At 39.8% G+C, this 23,142-nt stretch overlaps 1 protein-coding gene across 2 annotated transcripts in view; it reads left to right on the top strand.

Annotated features, from left to right (window-relative positions):
- The window catches only part of PAPSS1 (3'-phosphoadenosine 5'-phosphosulfate synthase 1), a 108,713-nt gene that overhangs the window by 24,328 nt on the left and 61,243 nt on the right, over positions 1-23,142 (top strand). For both annotated transcript variants that reach the window (XM_070433415.1, XM_070433424.1), the window contains exons 5-8: positions 148-266; positions 15,606-15,719; positions 18,485-18,596; positions 20,148-20,353. In XM_070433415.1, the coding sequence (XP_070289516.1) occupies positions 148-266; positions 15,606-15,719; positions 18,485-18,596; positions 20,148-20,353 (551 nt within the window). The remainder of the gene's footprint in view (positions 1-147; positions 267-15,605; positions 15,720-18,484; positions 18,597-20,147; positions 20,354-23,142) is intronic.

The following is a 23,142-nucleotide window of genomic DNA, read 5'->3' as shown; positions in this document are numbered from 1 at the left end:
GAAAGAAGTTTCATTACTCTAACCCTGTACCTTCGAGGGGCAGCAAAAATATTAACTTCAACATAGCAGAGAGAGACTTGCACTGATGAAATAAACGCAGTTCATTTTTAATTTCTGCCTTCCTTCATTATCTGGTATCTTTTATAGGTTTCACTGGGATTGATTCCGAATACGAAAAGCCAGAGGCCCCTGAGTTGGTGCTGAAGACAGACTCCTGCGATGTGAATGACTGTGTCCAGCAAGTTGTGGAGCTCCTGCAGGAGCGGGTAAGAGGAGGTCAACGCAGGAATCACCAGAGCCTGTTTCTGTTTATTGCATACCCATGGCCTCTAAAAAAAGGTGGTGGTAATATGGAGGAATGTCTGTGGTTTTAAATTCTTTATGGTGCCAACAGTTTTCTGTATGTGTAGGTTGCTGTGTTAGGTATTGCGGGGAGGGGATACACTATGTATGCACAACATATGAAATAGTCCATCAGTGTAACCTACAGGAGGCTTAAGAGCCAGTAATCTTTTATTTTACCAGTAATTGTACCACAGAAGTACCTAACGGAGAACACTCAGCCTTGATTTATTCAGCTTCACAACTTGGCATTATTATATTTTTTCAGTTAAGATACAAAAGGTAGTACCACGGTAGCCAGTCTGCATTTTGAACCTGGGAGGCCTTGGAGGGGGAGGTTTCTGTGTTGTCACATGCATTAGCAGATCCTGGGCCAAGAGGTCCTCCACCTCCCTCCCTCCTTCCTGCGGACCATATTTGCTGCTACCCCCCCCCACACACAGTGGACCCTGGGAGGCCTTCCTGCCCTTCCCTGGCAGCCGAAGGCGTGTGTTTTGTGAGCCAGGGTGCAGGGAGGTGGGAGAGTTTGATGCCTGTGCACCACTGAGGAGAGCTCACTCTCAAGTCTCCAGACCTGCTCCCGATCTCCCTTCTGAGCACCTGTTGTAGGCCTGGCTGTGAGTGAGTGCCAAACCCCTGGTGTCTGGGCTGCCAGTCACACTGGTTGGTCCTTGCTCAGCCTTTCAGAGTTTCAAAGGCATTTTAGCTGTTTCTTCCTTTCTGCCTTTATTGCAGTTTCCTCTTGCTTCCATGCTCTACTAAAGGGAGCAGGTCATGTGTCTGGTCTTCTCTTGGTGGGACTTGTCACTCTTTGGGAGCAGTTCACGCCACTGCAATAGGACCTCTGCTCTGTGATGGCCTCAGGGAAGGTTAGGGTTTCATGGATCAGCTGGCCTTTCCTCTTGTTACGTGATGTTCTGTTGCAGAACCTCTGTTCCATTTTCAGCACATTGTGTATTATCCTACCTTTTGCCGTTGGGGTTGTTTATAGTTTTTAAAAATAAATTTGTATGAAAACCATAGATATTAATTCCATGTCATTGTTTGTTGCAACTGTTTTCAGTATTTTTCTTTTTATTGTGATTGTATTTTTGTTTGCATTTTTTTTGTACATCGAACCTATCTTTTTTACTTGGATCTGTCATATCAGTGTTAGAAAGTTGCACATAATTTTATTTTGTTAGATCTTTTTTATATTTAATTAATGATTCTGAAATATTTTTATTAGTAAAACTTCAGAAACATACTCATAGATACTAATATATAATAATAAGGGGGTCATGAGTCCCTGAAGCCATTTTATAGACTACAGATAATTGCAGATAGTTCCGACACTTATAAGTGACTAGAGGCCCGGTGCACAGGATTCATGCACTGGTGGGGAGTGTGGCCTGCAGGGATTGGCCCGCTGTGGGAGCACCTCTCATCCCGGTCAGCCAATGGCACTCCCACTTTGGGAGCGCACTAACCACCAGGGGCAGCTCCTGCGTTGAGCGTCTGCCCCCTGGTGGTCAGTGCACATCATAGCGACTGGTGAACCGGTCGTTCTGGTCATTCTGCCGTTCGGTCGCTGGGCTTTTATTATATAGGATTATTCTTACTGTGTGATGGTACCACAGGTCTTGCCCTCCTTCTTTCTTTCCTGCAATTCCTAGCCTCTTCTTTGGGCCCTATTTACAATAGAACCTTTTTTTTGGGGGGGGGGGCAACATTCTTTTGTTATTCTTGAAATAATGTTATTTTGCGAAAATTTTGCAGTTCTTTGAAAGTCTAAAAATAGCACAGCTAATTCCTGTATTTCCTTCACCCAGCTTCCTCTTGTTACCATATTATGTGATCATAGAACATTTCTGAAGATTAAGAAATTAACCTTGGGTATGATACTATAAACTACAAATACGGATTTTACAAGTTTTCCACTGAAGTGCTTTCCTATTCCAGGATTCAGAATCTCATATTGTATGTAGAGTTAAATTGTTTTTTGACCATGCTGCTATAAAATGAAAATACAGACTCATGGTATCTATAATGCATAAGACTGCAAGATTTTTTTCCTTATGATTAAAAACTGAGAGTAAACTGCCACTCTATAGTTTTAGGCTCCTACTACTTGTATTCTCTTTAACTGGTCACCCAATGTCCAGTTTTGTATGCCTTTTATTCCATCCTGTATTGTTTACAGAATTATCTTTCTAAAGTCTAATATCTTTTTGTTTTCACTCTAAAACATATATTGATTTTTTTTCATTGTTTATAGAATTAAGGTGATTCGTATTCAGTCTGGTACCAAGCTACATATTTTATTGTTGTCCTTATGTATTTCACCATGGTATTCCCTCCCTCCTTCCCTCCTCCATCCAACAATTCCTCCCTTTTTCCCCTCCCTCCCTCCCATGCCATTGTTTTCCTTAGTCTGTATTCTGTAGTCTTAATTAATGCCTTGCTCCGAATTAATGATTATACTAATTGCCTTTACTTTTATACAGATCTTAGTCTATATTATGCCTGTTAGATGATCTGATGATTGTCATTCAAGGTTGGAAAATAGGGACAGATATGAAACTAGAAGTTACTGATTACTTATTATAATGGGCATATATGCAAGGCTTTGTGTCTTAAAACTTTCTTTTAAAATTGATTTTAAGATAGAGAAAAGGGAGGGAGGGAGAGAGGAAGAAAGAGAGAGAGAGAGAGAGAGAGAGAGAGAGGGAAATAGACATCAATTTGTTGTTTCACTTATTTATGCATTCATTGGTTGATTCTTGTATGTGCCCTGATGGGATCAAACCCACAACCTTGGCATATGTGAACAGTGCTCTAACCATGTGAGCTACCCGGCCAAGGCAAGGCTTTGTGTCTTTTAAAATATTTGTTTTGATTGTTAGACTCTGAGGGAAAATGGCCTTTCTCCTAGTTTAGCTTGTTAGCAGGTCCTGAATAAAGACATTTTGTTCAGCATTGCTTTGTATAATGCTGATGTGATGCTGTAAGAACTTAACTCTTATTTATACCAATTAGCCTATGGTAAAATTGGTTTCCTTATACAGTCTTTTGCTTAAAGTTGCAGAGCCTAAGGAGGATGTTAAGCAGACGGATCACGAGAATTCTCGTTTCATATTACACAGTGTTTTACTAAGTATCATACTTTAAAAAGTTATTTGCTTGTAAGAACATGTAATAAATAACTTCAAAATGCAATGGGTATTTAATTTTAAAGCGTGCCTTTAACATATATGTAAAACGTTTTGTGTATTCTTTCAATAGAAACTTATCTGGCCACTGGGTAAAGCTAGCAATAAAACTACTGTTCCACCATGCGTTAAGTGAGGACTTACTGTAAGAAGAACAAATCACCTCTAACTTGGATTACTACGGCATTTCTCAAGTGGTCTTTATGCTGGGTACTTTGTATATGTTGTTTATTTGTTCACACAGTAAGCCTATGAACTTTTTCACAGATATTAAGTAACTTGCTCATCAGCATGTGGCATTCTATACCTAGGATTCCAGGTATATGGATTCCTAGGACTCATTTTCATATACCATTGGCTTTTGCTTTCAAGAATGTTCTCATTCTGCCTTATGTGCAATGTAATTAAATCTACAACCAGAAAGGGATTCTGGTTATATTCGTTTATGACAGAGACATTTTCTTTGGAAAAAAATATTTATTTTTATATTAAAGAAATTCAGACACTTCCTTTGCAATTGTTTTCTTTTGGTACCACCCTCCTTGGCAGGGAGGGGGGAAGGAGATTTCAATTATGTACTTTCCTACGTAAACAACCTCACTTTCCATTGAAAGCATGCATTTCTGTATTGTACATGGCTCGTACTGTTAATTTAACAGATATTTAGTGCTGTACATACTGGGCATTACTGTAAATACTGGGGTTTGTGGCAGTGAATTAAAATCAGTAAAAATTCCATTCTCATGGACCTTAATTTTTAGTTTTTAACCACCATTATTTATAGTTACAGATGAGAATGACAATATATAAATTCATTAAATTTTTTTTATAACATGATGTGGAATTTAAAAATACTATTGAATGATAATTGCTGGGAGGGAGAGATGAGGTGGAAGAGGGTATAGTGGGAGTAAATGCTGATGGGGAAAAAATAAAGAAAAAAATTTACTATTGAAGGAAGGCCACACACATACACACACACACACACACACACACACACACACACACACGACTAACTTCTGTTCTGGAATGCATCCTCCATTGACTTTTCTCAACTAGTTGAATCTTAAATGAAACCTGTGAACCCCTGACATTCAGCTCATAGTTTATGGTTAGTTGGTGACCAAGGAATACATTTACCTGCTGCACCTCTATTGCAAGGTGACTTTCCGTACAGACTTCTCCATGGCGATCAGGCTGGCAAATGCAGCTCAGCTTCATTGTCATCACAAAAACATTTGTTAGGTTTTCCAAAGGTGGGTTATGTGAACTCGCATAGTGGAGTTCAGATACAGACTGGGAGGTGAAGAGGTTGAATGTGTAGAGTGAAGTGTTTTAAAGCAAGGAAGAAGACCAAATCATCATAGCCTTATAGTGTGTGCTTTGAATGGGGATGTGGAGATAAGAGGTTCCGCATTACTACCTGTTGTTGTGTGTAAGAATATAATTGTGGCCCCTAACCGATTTGGCTCAGTGGATAAGGTGTCAGCCAGCGGACTGAAGGGTCCCAGGTTCGATTCTGGTCAAGGGCACGTACCTTGGTTGCGGGCACATCCCCAGTAGGAGATGTGCAGGAGGCAGCTGATCGATGTTTCTCTCTCATCGATGTTTCTAACTCTCTATCCCTTTCCCTTCCTTTCTGTAAAAAATCAGTATATATTTAGAAAAAGAGTATAATTGTGGGTGCTCAAAGCAGATGTCATCGGCAGAGATGGAAACCATCAACAGTAACTCCCATTAGTTGAATTCTTACCATACAGAAGGCACTGTAGTAGGCAATTCAACAGCACTGTTGTGTTTAATTTGTATTAAAACTGGAAAGTAGTCATAATTATCGTCATTTTACTGATAAGGAAACAGATTGAGGGAGGTCAGTTTGTTTGTTTCAGGGTAGTTCAGTCGGGTAACGTAGGATTTGAACACAGTCGGATGGATTCTGCAGCCCACACCCTTGTCTTTCTACGACACTGCCTTCCCTAATATCTAGATGCTTTTGGTTTCTAGTTTATTTCTAAAATCTGCATCTTTTCTTTAACTTTCTTTCACATTCCTTGGCCAGTTGTTCTCTAAGTGTTGTTGGGATTTAGAAATTGAGAAGAATGGACATTTCTTGACTTAATGTTTTTCGAGTACTTTTAAAATACTTCTGAGCAGATCAAAGAACACTGGGCTGGAAAAAATGTTTATTATGTAAAGAACTAAACTGCCATGCCTGTCCTTGGTTAGCGTGGAATGTTTGTTCTGTGTAGTGTGAAATAAGAAAAGTGTGTGTAGGTCATTTGATTTACCTTGGGTAGCTGCCGGATGAATCATGATTTACTTAGGTCCTAAACCCACATCTAAGTGGTAAATGAGTTGACTTGGCTTTTATGCCATCCGTAACAAAAACTCCATTTCTAAAACAGCCACCTAATTACATTTTATCTCCTCTTCAGATTCAGTTTGTTAGACTTTGAGAATTTTTTTCTTTTTTTAAAGATATATTTCTTTATTGATTTCAGAGAGGAAGGGGAAGGGAGAGAGAGATAGAAACATCAATGATGAGAGAGAATCATTGATAGGCTGCCTCGTGCACATCCCCTACTGGGGATCAAGCCCGCAACCCAGGCACGTGCCCTTGGCCAGAACCGAACCTGGGACCCTTCAGTCTGCAGGCCGACACTCTATCCACTGAGCCAAACTGGCTAGGGCGAGGATTTTTTCTTACACCAACCAGTTCTCTGTTTCTCTGACACCAACTGAATGTCCAACAATTCAATTCAGTCCTGACACTAACTATCCAGAGTTAGCTCAGACCCCACAGGTTGAGGGCTTTCTCTCAAGAATGCCTCTGCTTCAGATGCCAGCTGCAAATAGGGTGCCCAGCTGACTGCACATTCAAGGGTTCCCATGATTCCAACCCCGGCTCCAATAGTTCCACTCATAGAACTTGGGAAAGCACTTTCATTACTATTACCAGGCTGTTATAAAGGATACAACTCAGGAACTGCCAAATAGAAGACATGCATGGGGCAAGGTATGGGATGGGGAGAGACGTGGAGCTTCCATGCTACCCTCAGTGTGCTCACCAACCCAGCTCTCTGCACCCCTCCTTTAGGGGTTTTTATGGGGGTTTTATCATGCAGGGACAATTGATTAAATCTTTGGCCACTGGTGTTTAAACTCAATCTCTAGTCCCCCACCCACAACCGTCTAGGGGTAGAGCTGAAAATTCCAACCCTCTAATGACTTGTTCTATCTGGACTGAGCCCCACAGCCTGGAGCAGCGATTTTCAACCTTTTTCATCTCACTGCTCACATAAACTAACTAGAGGCCTGGTGCACAAAATTTGGGCACTGGGTGCGGGGGGGGTGTCTTTCCACCTGGCCTGCACCTTCTCACATTCCAGGAACAGGAGCCCTCGGGGGATGTCCGACTAACGGCAGGGAGCGGGCTTAAGCTGTCAGTTAGACATCTTTAGTGCTGCCGCGGAGGTGGGAGAGGCTCCCGCCACCACCACTGCACTCTCCATCCATGAACCAGCTTCTGGCTGAGCAGCGCTCCCCCTGTGGGAGTGCATTGACCACCAGGGCGCAGCTCCTGCATTGACTGTCTGCCCCCCTGTGGTCAGTGTGCATCATAGCGTCTGGTCGTTCTGCCGTTCAGTTGATTTGCATATTAGAGTTTTATTATATAGGATTACTGAAATTCTGTGGCACACCAAAAAATACATTTTTTGCTGATCTGACAAAAAATAGGTATAATTTTGATTCATTCACACTGGATGGCTATTGTTGTTTTGGCTATTGTCATTTTTATACTTTGACATTCTGAGGGAAAAGAGGTCAGTGCCCCTGACTAAATAGTCAGGTATTGCATGTTTTAAAAATTTGTGTAGCACACTGGTTGAAAATTGCTGGCCTAAATGGTGATGGAAGGAGACTTGACTTGGGGTGGTAAACACACAATACAATATACCAATGATGTATCATAGAATTGTATACCAGAAACCTAGTTAATGTTACTAACCAATGTCACCCCAATAAATTCAGTTAAAAAAAGAAAGAAGCCCTAACTGGTTTTGCTAAGTGAATAGAGTGTCAGCCTGCAGACTAAAGGGTCCCAGGTTCGATTCCGGTCAAGGGCATGTACCTTGGTTGCGGGCACATCCCCAGTAGGAGTTGTGCAAGACGCAGCTGATCGATGTTTCTCTCTCATCGATGTTTCTAACTCTCTATCCCTCTCCCTTCCTCTCTGTAAAAAATCAATAATATATATATTTTTATATATATATATAAAATAAAATTGCTGGCCTAGAGTTACCTCATTGTTGAATCTTCACTCAGGAGATTCCAGGGGTTTTAAGAGCTCTATGTCAGAGAGTGGGGACAGAGACCAAGTACACATTCCCATTGTACCACAACTTTTTATAAGAGCAACGAGAGTAGTGTGTTTTTGAACTTCTAGAGAATGCAGGTATTTGAGAAGTGCTGTCTCCATGGTAACAAATGGACGATTTTCTGTCTGGTGTTTGGTATTACTTTGGAGAGACTCTTCTGAAATGAATTCTATCAAGAATTGTTTTGTTAATCTTTGCTATAAGTGGCATTGGTTTCACTGATCAAGAAAAATATGTTGTTAGCGTGCCGCACGATGGGTATGTTAGAGGACTTTAGTTAGCATAATACCCTCTATCATCTGCGTTCTCTTACTTGCCTTTCATTCTGGCCTGTGTAATATAATGGGATAGGTTAATGCGGTCATTTATATAAAGACTGAATTTCTCAGTATTTTGTCAGAGCATGTTTATTTCTTATTGTGCTTCAGGTGGCATATATTTAATCAAAAATGTAGAAGACACTGAAAAATATTGAGGGTTTTGGATAAAAATATTTCCCCTAACCCTTGAATGGTCACTAGATGGCCTGCTGGTATTGCATTTTAACTTGGTGTGTTCCGACATAAGGAAGTAGGCTTCTTGCTGCTGGTTTTAATCTAAAGAGATATTTTAAATAATGTTTTTTAAATCTACCAGGAACTCTAGATTTTCTACTGCTATAAATTATTTAAAAGTATGTCTTTTTATGGAATGGTGGCTTAGTGCTCTTAAGTAGATTTTATACTGTACATAAAAACCAGACTTCGCAGCTCAGTTTTAAAGTGTTGCCAGAATGTTGTTTGGTGTTCATGCTTTGGAGGCATGTAGTTTAGATAATAGACATTTAATATTTACATAAAAATACGAATGTGCTCTAATGTTCGAATCTGTTGAGCAGACTTGGCTCAAGAAAAAAGTACAGAAAATTTATTTAAAGGAGAAGGTAAGAGCTACTATGCATTTTCAGGTAGTGAATGTTTTTTTCTGTCTTCCAGTTTCCAGGTAAAAAGAAACAGTTGTCTCTTTGAACAAAAATATGGATATAGTGCATGTTAGATCTTAGAGTACATGTAATCAGTCAAGCAAAAAATCTCTTGAGTATTCACGTTACATTTTAAAATAAGTATTTAAACATTCATAGCCTCTAAACCTACCTCATTGGTAGCATATGAATGGTGTCCTGACCCCCTAATTAGGGGGACTCCTAGGAACACCCCTCATCTTCCTTTACCCTGAAATGCTGCAGAGCTCTGAAGATTAGATGAGGGATTTAGGTGTGCAGACACTTGCTCCTCCTGGCCTGGCTTATGATGTTTTTGTGTTAAACAGTAAATTCCCTGAAATCAAGGGTCTTAGATGTACCATTTGAAGGACACATTGTTTTCTAATGGCTGACTATGTCTCTGGAAATCCTGATGAATCCCAAATAAAATGGGAAGCTTGTGTGGCAGGGACATCCTTCTGTTGTCCAGACCCCTTATCTACTTGGAGGTGGTTTTGCTCCTATTAGAAGTTTAGCCCTAGTTTTGGAGTCTAAAAAGGTTTATTGTCACTAGAATGTGTGAGGAGCTGGCTGTCTGCATTTGAAAATTCTTTTTGCATTCCTGATAGTTCTCTGTACACCTACTCTATATAGAACTTGCTTCCTGTAAGCAAATGTTCCATGTTTGTCTCCATTCGTGCTGTTATGTTGGTGTTAATTGCAAAAGATATTCACTTTATGAATCTTTTCCGAGGAGGGGAACAGTAGCAACCTTTTGAACTTGCACTTTGGCATTGGTTAGGCATCAGAAGAATTTTGTGTCTAAGTTGTGAGGCTAAAATTCATTTAAAAATATTGCTGGGTGTGAATTTTGAAAAGAAGAATTTTGTGAAATGCTTGTAATGAAAAGATTATTTTGACTCAAAAATAGGAAAACATTTTCTATTTCTTGAAAACAAAGTGATTATAGCATCTATGTTTATACATATAAAGCAGAACATTACTAACCGTGTTTTCATGCTAAAACTATGGCTTTATTCATGCACAAAACATTAACAAATTAATTTGGTTGGATTAATAGTATAAATGCTACCTTTTCATGTTCAAAGTAATTCTCTTGGAGACACTTAGATTTGATCACAAATTATTTATACCTTTTATACTCTGGGTATGGTTGGAAGGAAACAAGACAGGATTGTGTATAAATATTTGTTAGTTCTCAGTTCCTACTTTGAACATCTCTTCAGAGGGAATTGGTTCACATACCTGGTGGGCCTTCCCAAGTTGTGTGTTCTGGAGAGGGCGATTCCAGGGTGGAGGCAGGAAGTACAGACCCAGGCACGAGGGGCATCACATAGAGCACCATGTACTGCTGCTCTTCATCAGTATTTGTGACCTGAGTCTAGTGATGCTGGTTTAGGAATCCAGCTAAATATGCCCTGTGGCATCTAAGGAAGATCAAAGATTGGTCTGCAGCATGCTGTTCTCTGACCCTCCAAGATGGTTGACCGTTATCAGTGGTACGTGTGGAGGAGAGGGAGAGTAGTCAATCCCAGCACAACATCCTTACAGTAATGCAGGGTTCAGAGATGGCAACGAAAGCTTTATGCAGAGTTGTCATATCATTGAAGTTGAGAATGGAATGCTTCTCTTCCCTGGAGTCCCTGTGTCATTTGTTCCCAGGCTGGATTATGGTTTCGAATTTCTAAGGGGACTAGAGTGGTTGGAAGGGAGGTTTTCATTTTATTTACAGTGATGGGATTTGAAAAAGCTGGTTGAAAATCATTCGCATAGAAATGTTTAGGCCTAACTGACATGTTGAGATACCTTTACTGTTTGTCAAGAACTTTACTGACACAGAAATATCGCATGCTGACCGGAAACCTTGGGAATTATAAATGCTTAATGAACTCATGAAAATAAATCAAGAACACCTTGTGAGAGAAAATGTTTTATAATTTCGTTTTTATGGGAGAAACAGTAATGGTTTGTTTTTTTTTTTGAGGAGAATAGTACTGGGACCTCAGTTCCAACACTTACCAATTCGCTGTACACCTCGGATAATAACCTTCTTTCTGTAGTTATAATTCTTTGTTCTGTGAAATGAGAAACAATAGCACCTGCCTGCCTCAGAATTGTACTGATGATTCTATGAGCTAATATGTGTCCAGTGCTTAGGACTGTGTCTGACATGTAGCAAGCAAACTACAATAACTATTTATTGAGTATTTTTTGTGTGCTAACTGCAGTGAAAGACAATATAGCAGGAATTTGAGACAAGTTACTAATCTTTCTCCTGAGCCTCAGTGTCCTCATCTGTAAAAACTATAGCAATAGTTTCTTCTACCGTCATAGATAGAAGTGTATGGATATTAAATGCATTAATTCATATGAAGTTCCTAGGACAACACTGCTATTATAGAATGCATTCAGTAAATATTAACCCTGCAGTTCAGATACTTTAGTCATTTAATTGTCACAATGGCCCTGAAAGAAATAAATCAATAAATATTTTTAAGCCGCCTTAGCTGGTTTGGCTCAGTGGATGAGCACAGCCTGCGGACTGAAGGGTCCTAGGTTCGATTTCAGCCAAGGGCACATGCCTGGGTTGCAGGCTCGATCCCCAGTAGGGGGCGTGTAGGAGGCAGCAGATCAGTGATTCTTTCTCATCATTGATGTTTCTATCTCTCTATCCCTCAACCTTCCTCTCTAAAATCAATAAAAATATATTATAAAAAAATATTTTTAAGCCACTGAGAAGGAGGCAGGTTCGAGATATTAGGTAACCTGTTCAAGGTTGCACTGTTAGAATCTGAACTTGGATCTTAGATACAAACATCAGAAATAACTGGCCTGCAGACCCCTATGGCTTTCTTGAATCTCTTTTTAGTTTTGAAGATGGTGTGTCTCTAATGTTTTGTGATTAATGTAAATATTTAAGTTTAATTCTGTTTTGCCATACTCCTCCTCATAAAAGTCCTAATGAATGTCAGACTTTTATATGTAACTTAAGTAAATTTTAGCATTTATTTCCAGTCTGGAGGGTTTTAGTTCTTTGTTTTGCAGCTGGGAAAATGTGTATGTCTCATGACATCTATGAGAGCTTTACAGATCCAAAAAGCTAATTGAACATATAGGGTGTGTGTGCAGTTCACTTAATGCACATTACATTATTTTTTCCAGGAAAAGTTGATTCTGAATTTTTATTTTGTAGTTGATGAAGTAATAGGCTTTGTACAGACTGCTGAAACTATTAATTGCCCTGTAATGTGCCTATGGGCAAAAACAGTTGGAAGGGAATACACAGAAATGATAATGATAACCATGTACAGGGTAATGTGTTTTTCTCATTTCCAAATTTTTTTTACTGCTATTTTTTACTTTAAAAAATGTATTAAGTGCATTAAAGTGCATGCATTAATGTATTACGTGTAATAAATGTATTAAAATGATTCCTGGAGTTAGAAGCACAGAATGGACTAGATTAAGATAATCTATTTCTCTTGTTAGATAGAAGGAAGAGTCTTTTCTGTATGTAATTTTCTCTTCGGGTGTACAATGAAGTGACCCCCTCAGCAAAACTTAAGACATGTCCTCTTTACCTGGGTTCACTGGAAATGACACGTCTCATTCATCCAAAGTTGTTTGGTATTTATATCTACAAAGAGAAGACAGAGGCAGCAGATGGAAGCTTTCTTCCTTCTCCAGTGTTCTTTAATGCCCTGACATAGTCTTTACCATCAGTAGAGATAATGAACACCTTCAGCTGTGGGTACCTGGTGGATGCTTAATTGCAAAAGAGGGTCTAGAACAGGTGTAGGGAATGTCCCATCCTTGGGCCATATAAGTACCAGGAAATCATTTGGTCTGGCCCTGCCAAGGCATTAGGGGTGAGTTAAATAAATATTTGACCAAATATAGCAGGCTAATTTTTAAGTTGATAATTTTGTATGGCCCACGAATGATATAAGTATCTAAATGTCCCTTGGCAGTAAAAAAGGTTCCCCACCCCTTGTCTAGAAGGTTAATGAAGTGTCCTGTGCTGTGTAGGGTCTCTCTCTCTCTCTCTCTCTCTCACACACACACATACCCATGTTCCCACTTTCCTCCTGTGAGCAGTGAGGCAGACATGCAAGCCAATAAGGGGCCTCCAGAAAGTGCCCTTCATGTCTGCGCTCCAGGAGCAATCTACTGGCTGAACTTGGTATGGCAGCAAACAGTGTTTCCTTATTTCTTCTCTTTTTATTCTTTCTTTATTTTCCCTTCATGTTTATTCTTCTTATTTAATCTTGAGTTTATGATGAGAAACACCAGAATTTACCCATATGAGTAGCCTGATTTTGGCACATGGTTTAGCCAGAGCTGAACTACTTGTAGAATAATTGTTTCTAGGTGCTCGGAACCCACAGGGATTGCTTGAGTAGTGGCACCCATACCTTTCATGAGGTTTGATATGCATAGCTGACCCTGCTTTTTTTCTCTACACAAGATATTAATGTAAGTCCAAAGATAAGTTGAAGTTTCTTCTCAAACGTATTCCTTAGGAAAAATAGTAGGGAGTGTCCTTAAAAAACCTGGTTTTCCATTAATATTTATTTTGAATAACTTTTTATTAATGTTTTTTTTTTTTAAAAAATGGACTTTATAGTGCAGTTTTAGGTTCACAGAAAAATTGAATGGAAAGTACAGAGAATAAGTTCCCATATGCCCCCTGCTCCGCTCCCACCATGCACGCCTCCTGCTGACAACATCCCTCACCAGAGTGGTCCATTTGTTACAGTTGATGAACCTCATTGACACATCATTGTCACCCATAGCTTACAGTTTCCATTAGGGTTGTACATCCTGTGGACTTTGACAAATGAATGATGACATGTATCCGCCATTGTAGTATCATACAGAATTGTTTCACTGCCCTGGAAAATCCTCAGTGCTCTGCCTATTTGTCTTGCCCTCCACCCTTCCCCTGCCCCCAGCCCCGGCAACCACTGATCTTTTTTACTACCTTCAGAGTTTTGCCTTTTCCAGAATGTCACATAGTTAGAACTATACAGTATGTACCCTTTTTAGATGGTCTCATTTTACTTAGTAATATGCATTTAAGTGTCCAGCCTTTTTTTTCACGGCTACCTAGCTCATTGCTTCTTAATGCTGAGTAATATTCCATTGTCTGGATGTACCACAGTTTATTCACTCATCTGCTGAAGGACTTCTCAGTTGTTTCAAGTGTTGACAATTATGAATCAGGCTGCTATCAACACCTGTGTGCAGGTTTTTGTGTGGACATAAGTTTTCAACTTATTTTGGTAAATACCAAGGAGCACAATTGCTGGGTTGTATGATAAGCGTATATTTACTTTTGTAAGGAACCAACAAATTGTCTTCCACCTGGTCTATCATTTGACATTCCTATCAGCAATGACAGTTTCTGTTGGTCTGCATTCTCACTAGTTTTTAGTATTGTCAGTGTTTTGGATTTTGGCCATTCTAATAGGTCTATAGTGGGATCTCATTTTTGCTTTAAATTTAATTTCCATGATGACATAGGATGTAGAGTATTGTTTCAAATGCTTATTTGTTATGTGTATATCTTGTTTGGTGAGGTGTCTGTTCTGATATTTGGCCCAGTTTTTGAATGGGTTTTCTTATTGTTGAGCTTTAAGAGTTCCTTATATATCATTTTGCAAAGTTTTCTCCTTGCCAATGGCTTGTCTTATCATTCTCTTGAGAATTACCTACTTTATTTTGAATAACAAAGTATCGCTTGGATGAGATAAATCTATGAAAAGCTTTTAATCAATGACAGTTTTATATGCTTATCAATGTTACTTGATAGATTTGGCTTAAAAAATTTAAAGTAATTACATACATTTAGTAATTATTCCCAGGAGTATGACAAATGTGACCAAGCCTTGTAATGATCACCTGTTAGCAGCATATGAGTGTCTATGTTGTGATAATTACACAAGTGTTCTTGCAGGATAAATGAGGCTAAAGGCTGTCCCAATCCCATCTTATATAATAAAAGCATAGTATGCAAATTGTCCCCTCGACTGGGAGTTGTTCAAGAGTTCAACCAGGGGGTGGGGCTGGCCAGGGGAAGGGAGGGAGGCCCCTTCAGCGGCCGGGGGAAGGGAGGGAGTACCTGGCCGGCAGCTGGCAACTGCTAGGGACCCTACCAGTACATGAATTTTGTGCACTGGGCCTCTAGTGTTATATAAATGAGTACCTGGAGTTTGCATAAAATTTTCAGACTACATTTCATATGGGATCAAAAGTGCTGTTTCTCACCCCTGAAGTGGTGGGACATTGTGTCATATTACTGAAAAGGTGGCTTAAGTGTCATGTTCTCATGACATGTTAAGGATAATAATGGTTATGTTTAAGTGGATTTTTTTTTGGTTTGTTTCCAAATTCTTTTTATCATTACCTCTTTGAGGTCATATATTCTCTGCAGTTGCCTGATTTTGAAGGTATATGGTACATTTTAGGAATTTCTTCCTCACTATATAATGGAACATTATGCATAGTGACTTCTTGTATGGGGGATTTTATCAGCTTGAGGGTAGACCAACTGACATTTGGAAAATTGATTGGAGAGGGACAGCATTCAAAAATCTCTTTTATACTTCTTTTCAAAAGTCTTATTTTGAAATTTTAATTTTTCTTCATTAAGGTAACCTTGAAGAACGCTAAAATTCAGCAGTTTATTGTACTTTTGTTTTTGTATAGGATATTGTACCTGTAGATGCCTCTTATGAAGTAAAAGAACTGTATGTGCCAGAAAATAAACTTCATTTGGCAAAAACAGATGCAGAAACACTACCAGCACTGAAAATTAATAAAGTAAGTACTTTGTTACTTTTCATATCAAGCACTATGGCCTTAGGTACAGTTGGTAGTCTGTAAAATTTGTGGTTTTATAGTTGTGTTTGAGGGCATGGTTAGTTGTGGTGTGTATCACAATTTCCAGGATGGGAAATGTGCTGAATTTTAATTTGTAAAGCCATATCCCTAAATTATCATGGCTTTGATTTTTTTTTTTAGTCATAAAATTTATTTATTTTTAAATATCAAAGAACAAAGATTATATAAGATTTTTAGGCTTATCAGAACTGGGATCTAAAAGGTTAAGAAATATTAATCTGCAATAACTAATTGAAAGTTAATAATTAATTTAAAAAATGAACATTTTTTCTTTAAATATGTTTCCCAATCCCCTGCCAAAACCCTGAGTCTCCCTTTCTTATATTATTAAGAATATTTCTGTTGTATATCTTAACTCTAATGATATCATTGGGTATTTTCCCAATAAAAAAACTGCTTAGTTAAACTAGATATGGTGACAATGGAAATTATAATGTACTAGAGGCCCGGTGCACAAATTTGTGCACGGGTAGGGTCCCTCGGCCTGGCCGGCGATTGAGGCCTATTGGGGGGCCAGCTGGCTGGAGGGAGGACTGTGGGATGTTGGCAGGCTGCGGGGAGGGGCCGCAGGAGGTTGGTTGGCTGGGGAAGGGGCTTCAGGAGGTTAGCTGTGAGAGCACACTGACCACCAGGGAGCAGCTCCTGCATTGAGCACCTGCCCCCTGATGGTCAGTGCTCATCATAGTGACTGGTCGACCAGTCATTCTGATCGTTTGGTCATAATGGTTGCTTAGGCTTTTATACACACACACACACACACACACACACACATGTTGGTTTCAAATTTTAGAGAATTTAAGTCTTATCATTAGGTATACTGTAAAAACAGATATTAAGGAATAAGAACCTGGACTAGAAGTAGAATTTCCCAGTCTTTCTTTTAGTATGGTAAAAATTCGACACACCCAGCGAAGTGGCAAATCTGAAAGTAAGGAGAAAGGAAAAACCAAACTTCTGAGCTTGGAGAAAGACTTTCCAAGTACATAGTTTTTCAAATCTCTGATAGGAGTAGATAATCCAATGTGCTTTGCATGATTGGGTCCCTGACCAGAAGCCAAGGCATGCTGGGAGTACAAACATTCAGAGTCGGAGAGCAGAGCCACTCGGGAAGCTGACAAAATCCACTGTAAAGGAACTGATAACTTTGTGTAGAATGAACACAGTCACGCACACACACACACACACACACATGCAGACAGAAGAAGAATGACAGTGACTGAATATGAATCCAGGTCAGTCAAACTTGAGAACCCAGAAGGACAGTAGCCTTTTCTAAATGTAAACTTTTCTTCAATACAGTGGTTTATGCTCTGCACATCAGTATGAAAAATAATTAATTAAAAACTCCATGCTCATTCAGATAGTGTATTAGCTTGGTCTGTCCTAACAAATACAATAGACTGAATGGCTTAAACAGCAGGAAAGTCCAAGATCTAGGCACTGGCTGATTTGATTTCTGGTGAGGCTCTCTTCATGGCTCAAGGACAATAGCCTTCTCACCATATCTTCACAGGGTAGAGAGAGGGAACTCTGGTTTCCTCTTTTTATTAGGGCTGCTAACCTATTGGATTAAGACCCACCCTTATAACCTTATTTGGCCATTGTCACTACCTCATAGGCCCTATCTCCATGTCTACTCACATGGGGGCGGGGGTTAGGGCTTTGACATGATTTTCAGGGGGGCACATTCAGTGCCTAATAGATACCTTCTAGAACTGGATTCTACTATAGACAAAGAGTGTCCTTGGTCAAAGGTGCAGGGAAAACTAATAAGATGAAAACTTGAAATTAATTTGGTGCATGAATATAATTTTTCCTTTGAATTGAAGAAGAGGAATTTGATTTTTCAGTGGGACACATTGGCCAACCTACTTTGGAAATAAATAGTAAGCAACATTTTACTTGGCCAGCTGCTTCATCTTTTCTCATTTGAGAACCACTGTTACATGTATACAGCACCAGTTAAAAATGACCATACCCAACTTACTTTAATGATACAAAGATGATCATTTCTTTTTTAAAAAAATTTATTTTATTTTTTTACAGAGAGGAAGGGAGAGGGATAGAGAGTCAGAAACATCAATGAGAGAGAAACATTGATCAGCTGCCTCCTGCATACCCCCCACTGGGGATGTGCCCGCAACCAAGGTACATGCCCTTGACCAGAATCGAACCTGGGACCTTTCAGTCTGCAGGCCGACGCTCTAGCCACTGAGCCAAACCAGTTAGGGCAAGATGATCATTTCTTTAACCTTCTAATGGGATATTCTAGAAGTCTTTGTAAAATGAAGGGTGCTCTGTTAGTTTTCAGACATCATTGTCAACATTTTCTGGGAACTGTTAAAAATACAAATTCTAGGGCCCTACAGCAAACTGACTGAATCCAGGGGGAGCTGGGGGTGGAGCTTTCTTCATATTAACAAGCCTCCCAGTATACATATTAATATTTGAGAGCCACTTTAGGAGATGCTTTCCTTATTGGAAATGCTTGCAAGTCTGATGTTATTTAAACTTACTCGGAAAAATGCGTATTTTTCTAGTGCCCTTAATTATTAGACTTGTATAATCCGTAATCATTCTCGAGATGTTTGTTTCCATCACTTTCAAAATTAAATTCCTAAAGGCCATTACTGCTTTTGTTCACAAGTACATGACATAGAAAATTTTCCTTTCTCATTTACTAGGTGGACATGCAGTGGGTGCAGGTTTTGGCAGAAGGTTGGGCCACCCCACTGAATGGCTTTATGCGAGAGAGGGAGTACCTGCAGTGTCTTCATTTTGATTGTCTTCTGGATGGTAAGACATTTGCCTTCTATAGTACATTGAGTGTGGAGGAGATATTGCACAGTTATAGGGAGTAGTGTTTTAATGAAGGTAGTGTTTTAAGGCTAAGTTATATCAGCACTAGACATTTAAGTGGATAGTGAGATCTGTTTTTCATTTTTGTTTCCCCGATTGTGATTTATTGCATGGGGAGAAGGAAAACCTGAGGATTAGGGATGAAAAGAATTTCAAAAGCAAATAGTTTCCCTGTGCCATAGCCACCTGGTCATTTTCATGTCCCTGAAAAGTGTTGTGCTACACGGAAGCCCGTGCTTACTTAAGCCAGGCCTTCTAGTAGGGAGCCAGGGAGTCCAAGTTTAGGAGTCCTGAAACAGGTGGTTGAAAGGATGGATCTTCCTATTCTTTTAAAACACTCAAAAAAATTGCCAAAGAAATTGATGTTCAGTATATTGTAATTATAATTCAGCTGCCTTAAACTCTGTATACTGTTGGTAAGATTAATTTGCTACCTCAAAGAAAATACTGTTGTTCCATGTCACAGAACCCTCCTCAATTGCTACCATGCCCTTCTGTATTATGACTTCTTTTAACTGGGGAGTGAAATAGATATTAGAAAATATAATTTCTGATCATTCTTCCAGAGAAATTTTATCACAGGCACGTAAGGATTAAATATTGCTCTTCGATTTTCTTCCTTGGAACTAATAGTAAAGTCTTTATGGACTGTGTCTTGAGTATTGATTTAGTCTTGGGTTTGGTGCAGCATTTTGCACTGTACCTGGTGGTGGTAATTTTAAAACAGCCAAGCAGTTATCAAAGGAGTCATGCCATGATTTCCCAGAAAAGTATGGTTTCTATTTGGTGTGTAAATAAGATCCACATAGGAATCTGAGAGTGCATTTTATTTTTCTAATCTGTGCATGATGAGTAGGAAAAAAACCGTTTAGAGCTTGAAAGGTTGGGAACGGAGAATGTGCCTTTGGTCTCAGTGGGACACATTTTGAGTTAAAAGGAGCACTGATTACCCACTGCCTTTGTGTCTTGGCCAGTGATAGCCGACATGGGTTCAATTCTGACTAAAAACCAAGTAACAAAAACCTTTGTGGGTGTTTTTGTCTTCCTCTCTCAAGGATACCCATGTATACTCAAGTATTCTTAACCAACTTGCCACTCAAAAGGTAGTTATCAGCACGGATTAACTTTCTTTTTAAAAAGGCCCTGAACCATGGTGTTTTATTTTATTCATATATTGGAGGTGTTCAGTATATTGTTGGTGATGTTAAACATAACCAACTGAGTTTTACTTGTTAAACAGTTTCTTTTACTTCTGTGATTCTATTCCATAGTTTTCCCCCAAAAGACAATTTCATGAATTGTGAGTATTGCTACACACACTGTTGATTTTCTTAATTTTTGCTCATTTTTTAGCCTCTGTTGCTTATTCTGTCTCCTGATTTTCTGTGCCAGGCATCAGTTCAACATTATTAGTGTCCACCGAAGTGAGATGCGGACACGTGAGGCCTGTTGAGTAATCCAAGCTGTGTGTTCCTTTGTGCCCTGCAGGGGGTGTCATTAACTTGTCAGTGCCTATAGTTCTGTCAGCGACTCATGAAGATAAAGAGAGGCTGGATGGCTGTACGGCATTTGCTCTGATGTATGAGGGCCGCCGTGTGGCTATTCTTCGCAATCCAGAGTTTTTTGAGCACAGGAAGGAGGAGCGTTGTGCCCGACAGTGGGGAACGACATGCAAGAACCACCCCTACATCAAGGTCCTGTACAAACTTTGCTGCATTTTATCTTGTTTTATTACAAATAATGTTTGTGCTGAAAATGTGGGCATTACCTGTATATTGGTGATTCCGCGGAAATTGTTAATGTTTTGCAGAAACAAGACTGGATCTTAGATTAGTGTGATGAGCATATGGTCTTGTCACTTGGTCCAGATAAATACTTGTTCAGTAACTATTTAAGCATCTACTATACACGAGGCACCGAGCTAGATGCTGGTGCTGGACACGCAAGAACAGGCTGTACGCTCAGGTCTCCTAACTTTTGGTGGTGGAACAGACGTTAATCATGTACTTACAGGTAGGACGCGAGGTCAGGATGGTTTTGTCTTGTCTGGGTTTTTAATTGAACATTGTGTTTCCGGAATGGAAGCAGTGAAATATAATTAGTCTCTTCAAAGTGCCTTGTGTACTTTATATGTGAAATATTATCATTGAAGTAAAACCTCTGTTACTAGTTAGGTGTTTTAAAGTACACTTTGAGCATTAAAAAAAACTAAGTGAAATTATAATAACTTTATCTAGAAAATTTCTGTAACATCTGTTTAGATATTGGAAATGTGCTAAATCTCATTTTATTGTCTCATGAAGGACAAAAAGTGGTAACTTTTTAAAAATGGGATATATTTTCTTAGAAAATAAGGAGGTTGAACTAGTGATGGTGTCAGTTATTCCTTCAAAATTAAATTTTACAGTTAATAGTAACAAGTAACATGGCTTACAAAACATGCTCTTGTAAATTCTTTGAGTCACATAGCAAACCTGTAGGACGGTGGCATGTCCTTTGGACATATGGACAGAGTGAGACTTATAGGGGATAAATGTCTCGACCAGTGGACATTATGCAGGTAATAGGTGGGATGAGGGTCTGATTTTACTTTAGATCACTTTGGGCGTCAAAGCCATCTTCCATGATCATAGCAGATAGTGGTTATTGGTATGAGAGCTTCACATACTATGTAGCCTGTATCACTAGAGGGTACTTTTTTTTAATATCTCATTTTTTATTTTTTAAAAATATATTTTTATTGATTTCAGAGAGGAAGGGAGAGGGAGAGAGAGATAGAAACATCAATGAAGAGAGAGAACCATTAATCAGTTGCCTCCTGCACGCCCCCTACTGGTGATGGAGCCCACAACCCAGGCATGTGCCCTTGACCAGAATCGAACCAGGGACCCTTCAGTCTGCATGCTCTCGCTCTATCCACTGAGCCAAACCAGCTAGGGCACTAGAGGGTACTTTTCATATGAATTTGATGAAGAGATATTTATTTATTTATTTATTTGTTTGTTTGTTTGTTAATCCTCACCTGAGGATATTTTGATTTTTAGAAAAAGTGGTAGGGAGGGGAGAGACAGAAACACTTTGATTGGTTGCCTCCTGCAAGGGCCCTGATAAGGGCCGGGATCGAGCCTGCAACTGAGGTATGTGTCCATGACCGGAATGCAACCTGGGACCCTTCAGTCCGATGCTGTATCCACTGAGCCAAACTAGGTAGAGCGACATTTATTTTTTAATCACTCAACAAATCTGAGTACTGTTTATATTTTATACCATTTTTTAAGAGTGATCTGTATGACTTCTTGGTATTAGTTGGCACCTGGTCTGCAGCCTTCAGACCCTAGTAGGGTTTGGATAGGAGGGGACTGTGAGAGCCGTGGCCCTCCAGGCTTGTGGAGCAGAGATTCAGTGTTTGAGAACTAGCTGGTGTCCAGTGGGAAAGAGGACCTTGGGAAGATAGAGGGCTTACCATTCTACCCTAAACTGTTAAGACTTTGATCAGTCAAAGTAACAATTTACATGTGGTTATGCTTCTCAAACCACATTCCTGTTTATTGGTCCTTTCCGTGACCCTCGGAGGTAGACAGTGTTGTTCTTTATCCTGAAGAACCTTGGGGTGGGCCCTGCTTGCCCAGAGGTGCAGAGGCAGCAGTCCCAAGTCAGGGTTAGGTTGGTCCTGGGTCTTCTTCTTCTTTTTTTTTTTTAAATATATTTTATTGATTTTTTTACAGAGAGGGAGAGGGATAGAGAGTTAGAAACATCGATGAGAGAGAAACATCGATCAGCTGCCTCCTGTACACTCCCTACTGGGGATGTGCCTGCGACCAAGGTACATGCCCTTGACCGGAATCGAACCTGGGACCCTTGAGTCCGCAGGCTGACGCTCTATCCACTGAACCAAACCGGTTAGGGCAGTCCTGGGTCTTCTGTGTTCTTTCTACTACTCTGCATGCTTCCTACAAACGAAGAGGTCGCAGGCAGGTTTGGGCATGAAAGGATCACCAGGTAGTACTGTGAGGAACTCAGCCTGGCAGTCTTGGTGCAGGATGTCCTGTCCCTGCTCCACTCCCACCGGTACTGCCCAAGTTATCTAGTTTCTAGACCAGACTGGTGATCGTCACCTGGCTGGAGTCCTGTTTCCTCTCATACCCACTACCTTCTATCCTCCTCAAGCAGCCAGAGTGCGTCTTCTCAAAATGCAAATCCTTTAAAAGTCATCAGTAAACTGCTCCTTATAGTTAGAATAAAACCCAAGTGCCTGTGGCCTCGCATGACGCTCCTGATTTCTCTTACCTCTGCTCCTGTCCTTGGTTTCACCTTTTCTGACCTTCCAGCCATATTAATTCTCTTTCTGTTCCTCAGAGACAAAGCCTATTGCTGCTCCAGGACTTTGTACTTGCTATCCCTCTGCCTAAAATGCTTTCCCTTCATGACTGTTTCCTTTTCATCTCAAGTTAAATGTCACTCTCCTCAGAGAAGCCTTCACTGC

Source organism: Myotis yumanensis, unplaced genomic scaffold, assembly GCF_028538775.1.
Source record: "Myotis yumanensis isolate MYYU_CA2020_CCGP unplaced genomic scaffold, mMyoYum1.0.hap1 SCAF_1, whole genome shotgun sequence".
NCBI lineage: Eukaryota > Metazoa > Chordata > Mammalia > Chiroptera > Vespertilionidae > Myotis > Myotis yumanensis.
Note: the sequence above shows the minus strand (reverse complement) of the source record. Positions and strands in the feature narration are given on the sequence as shown.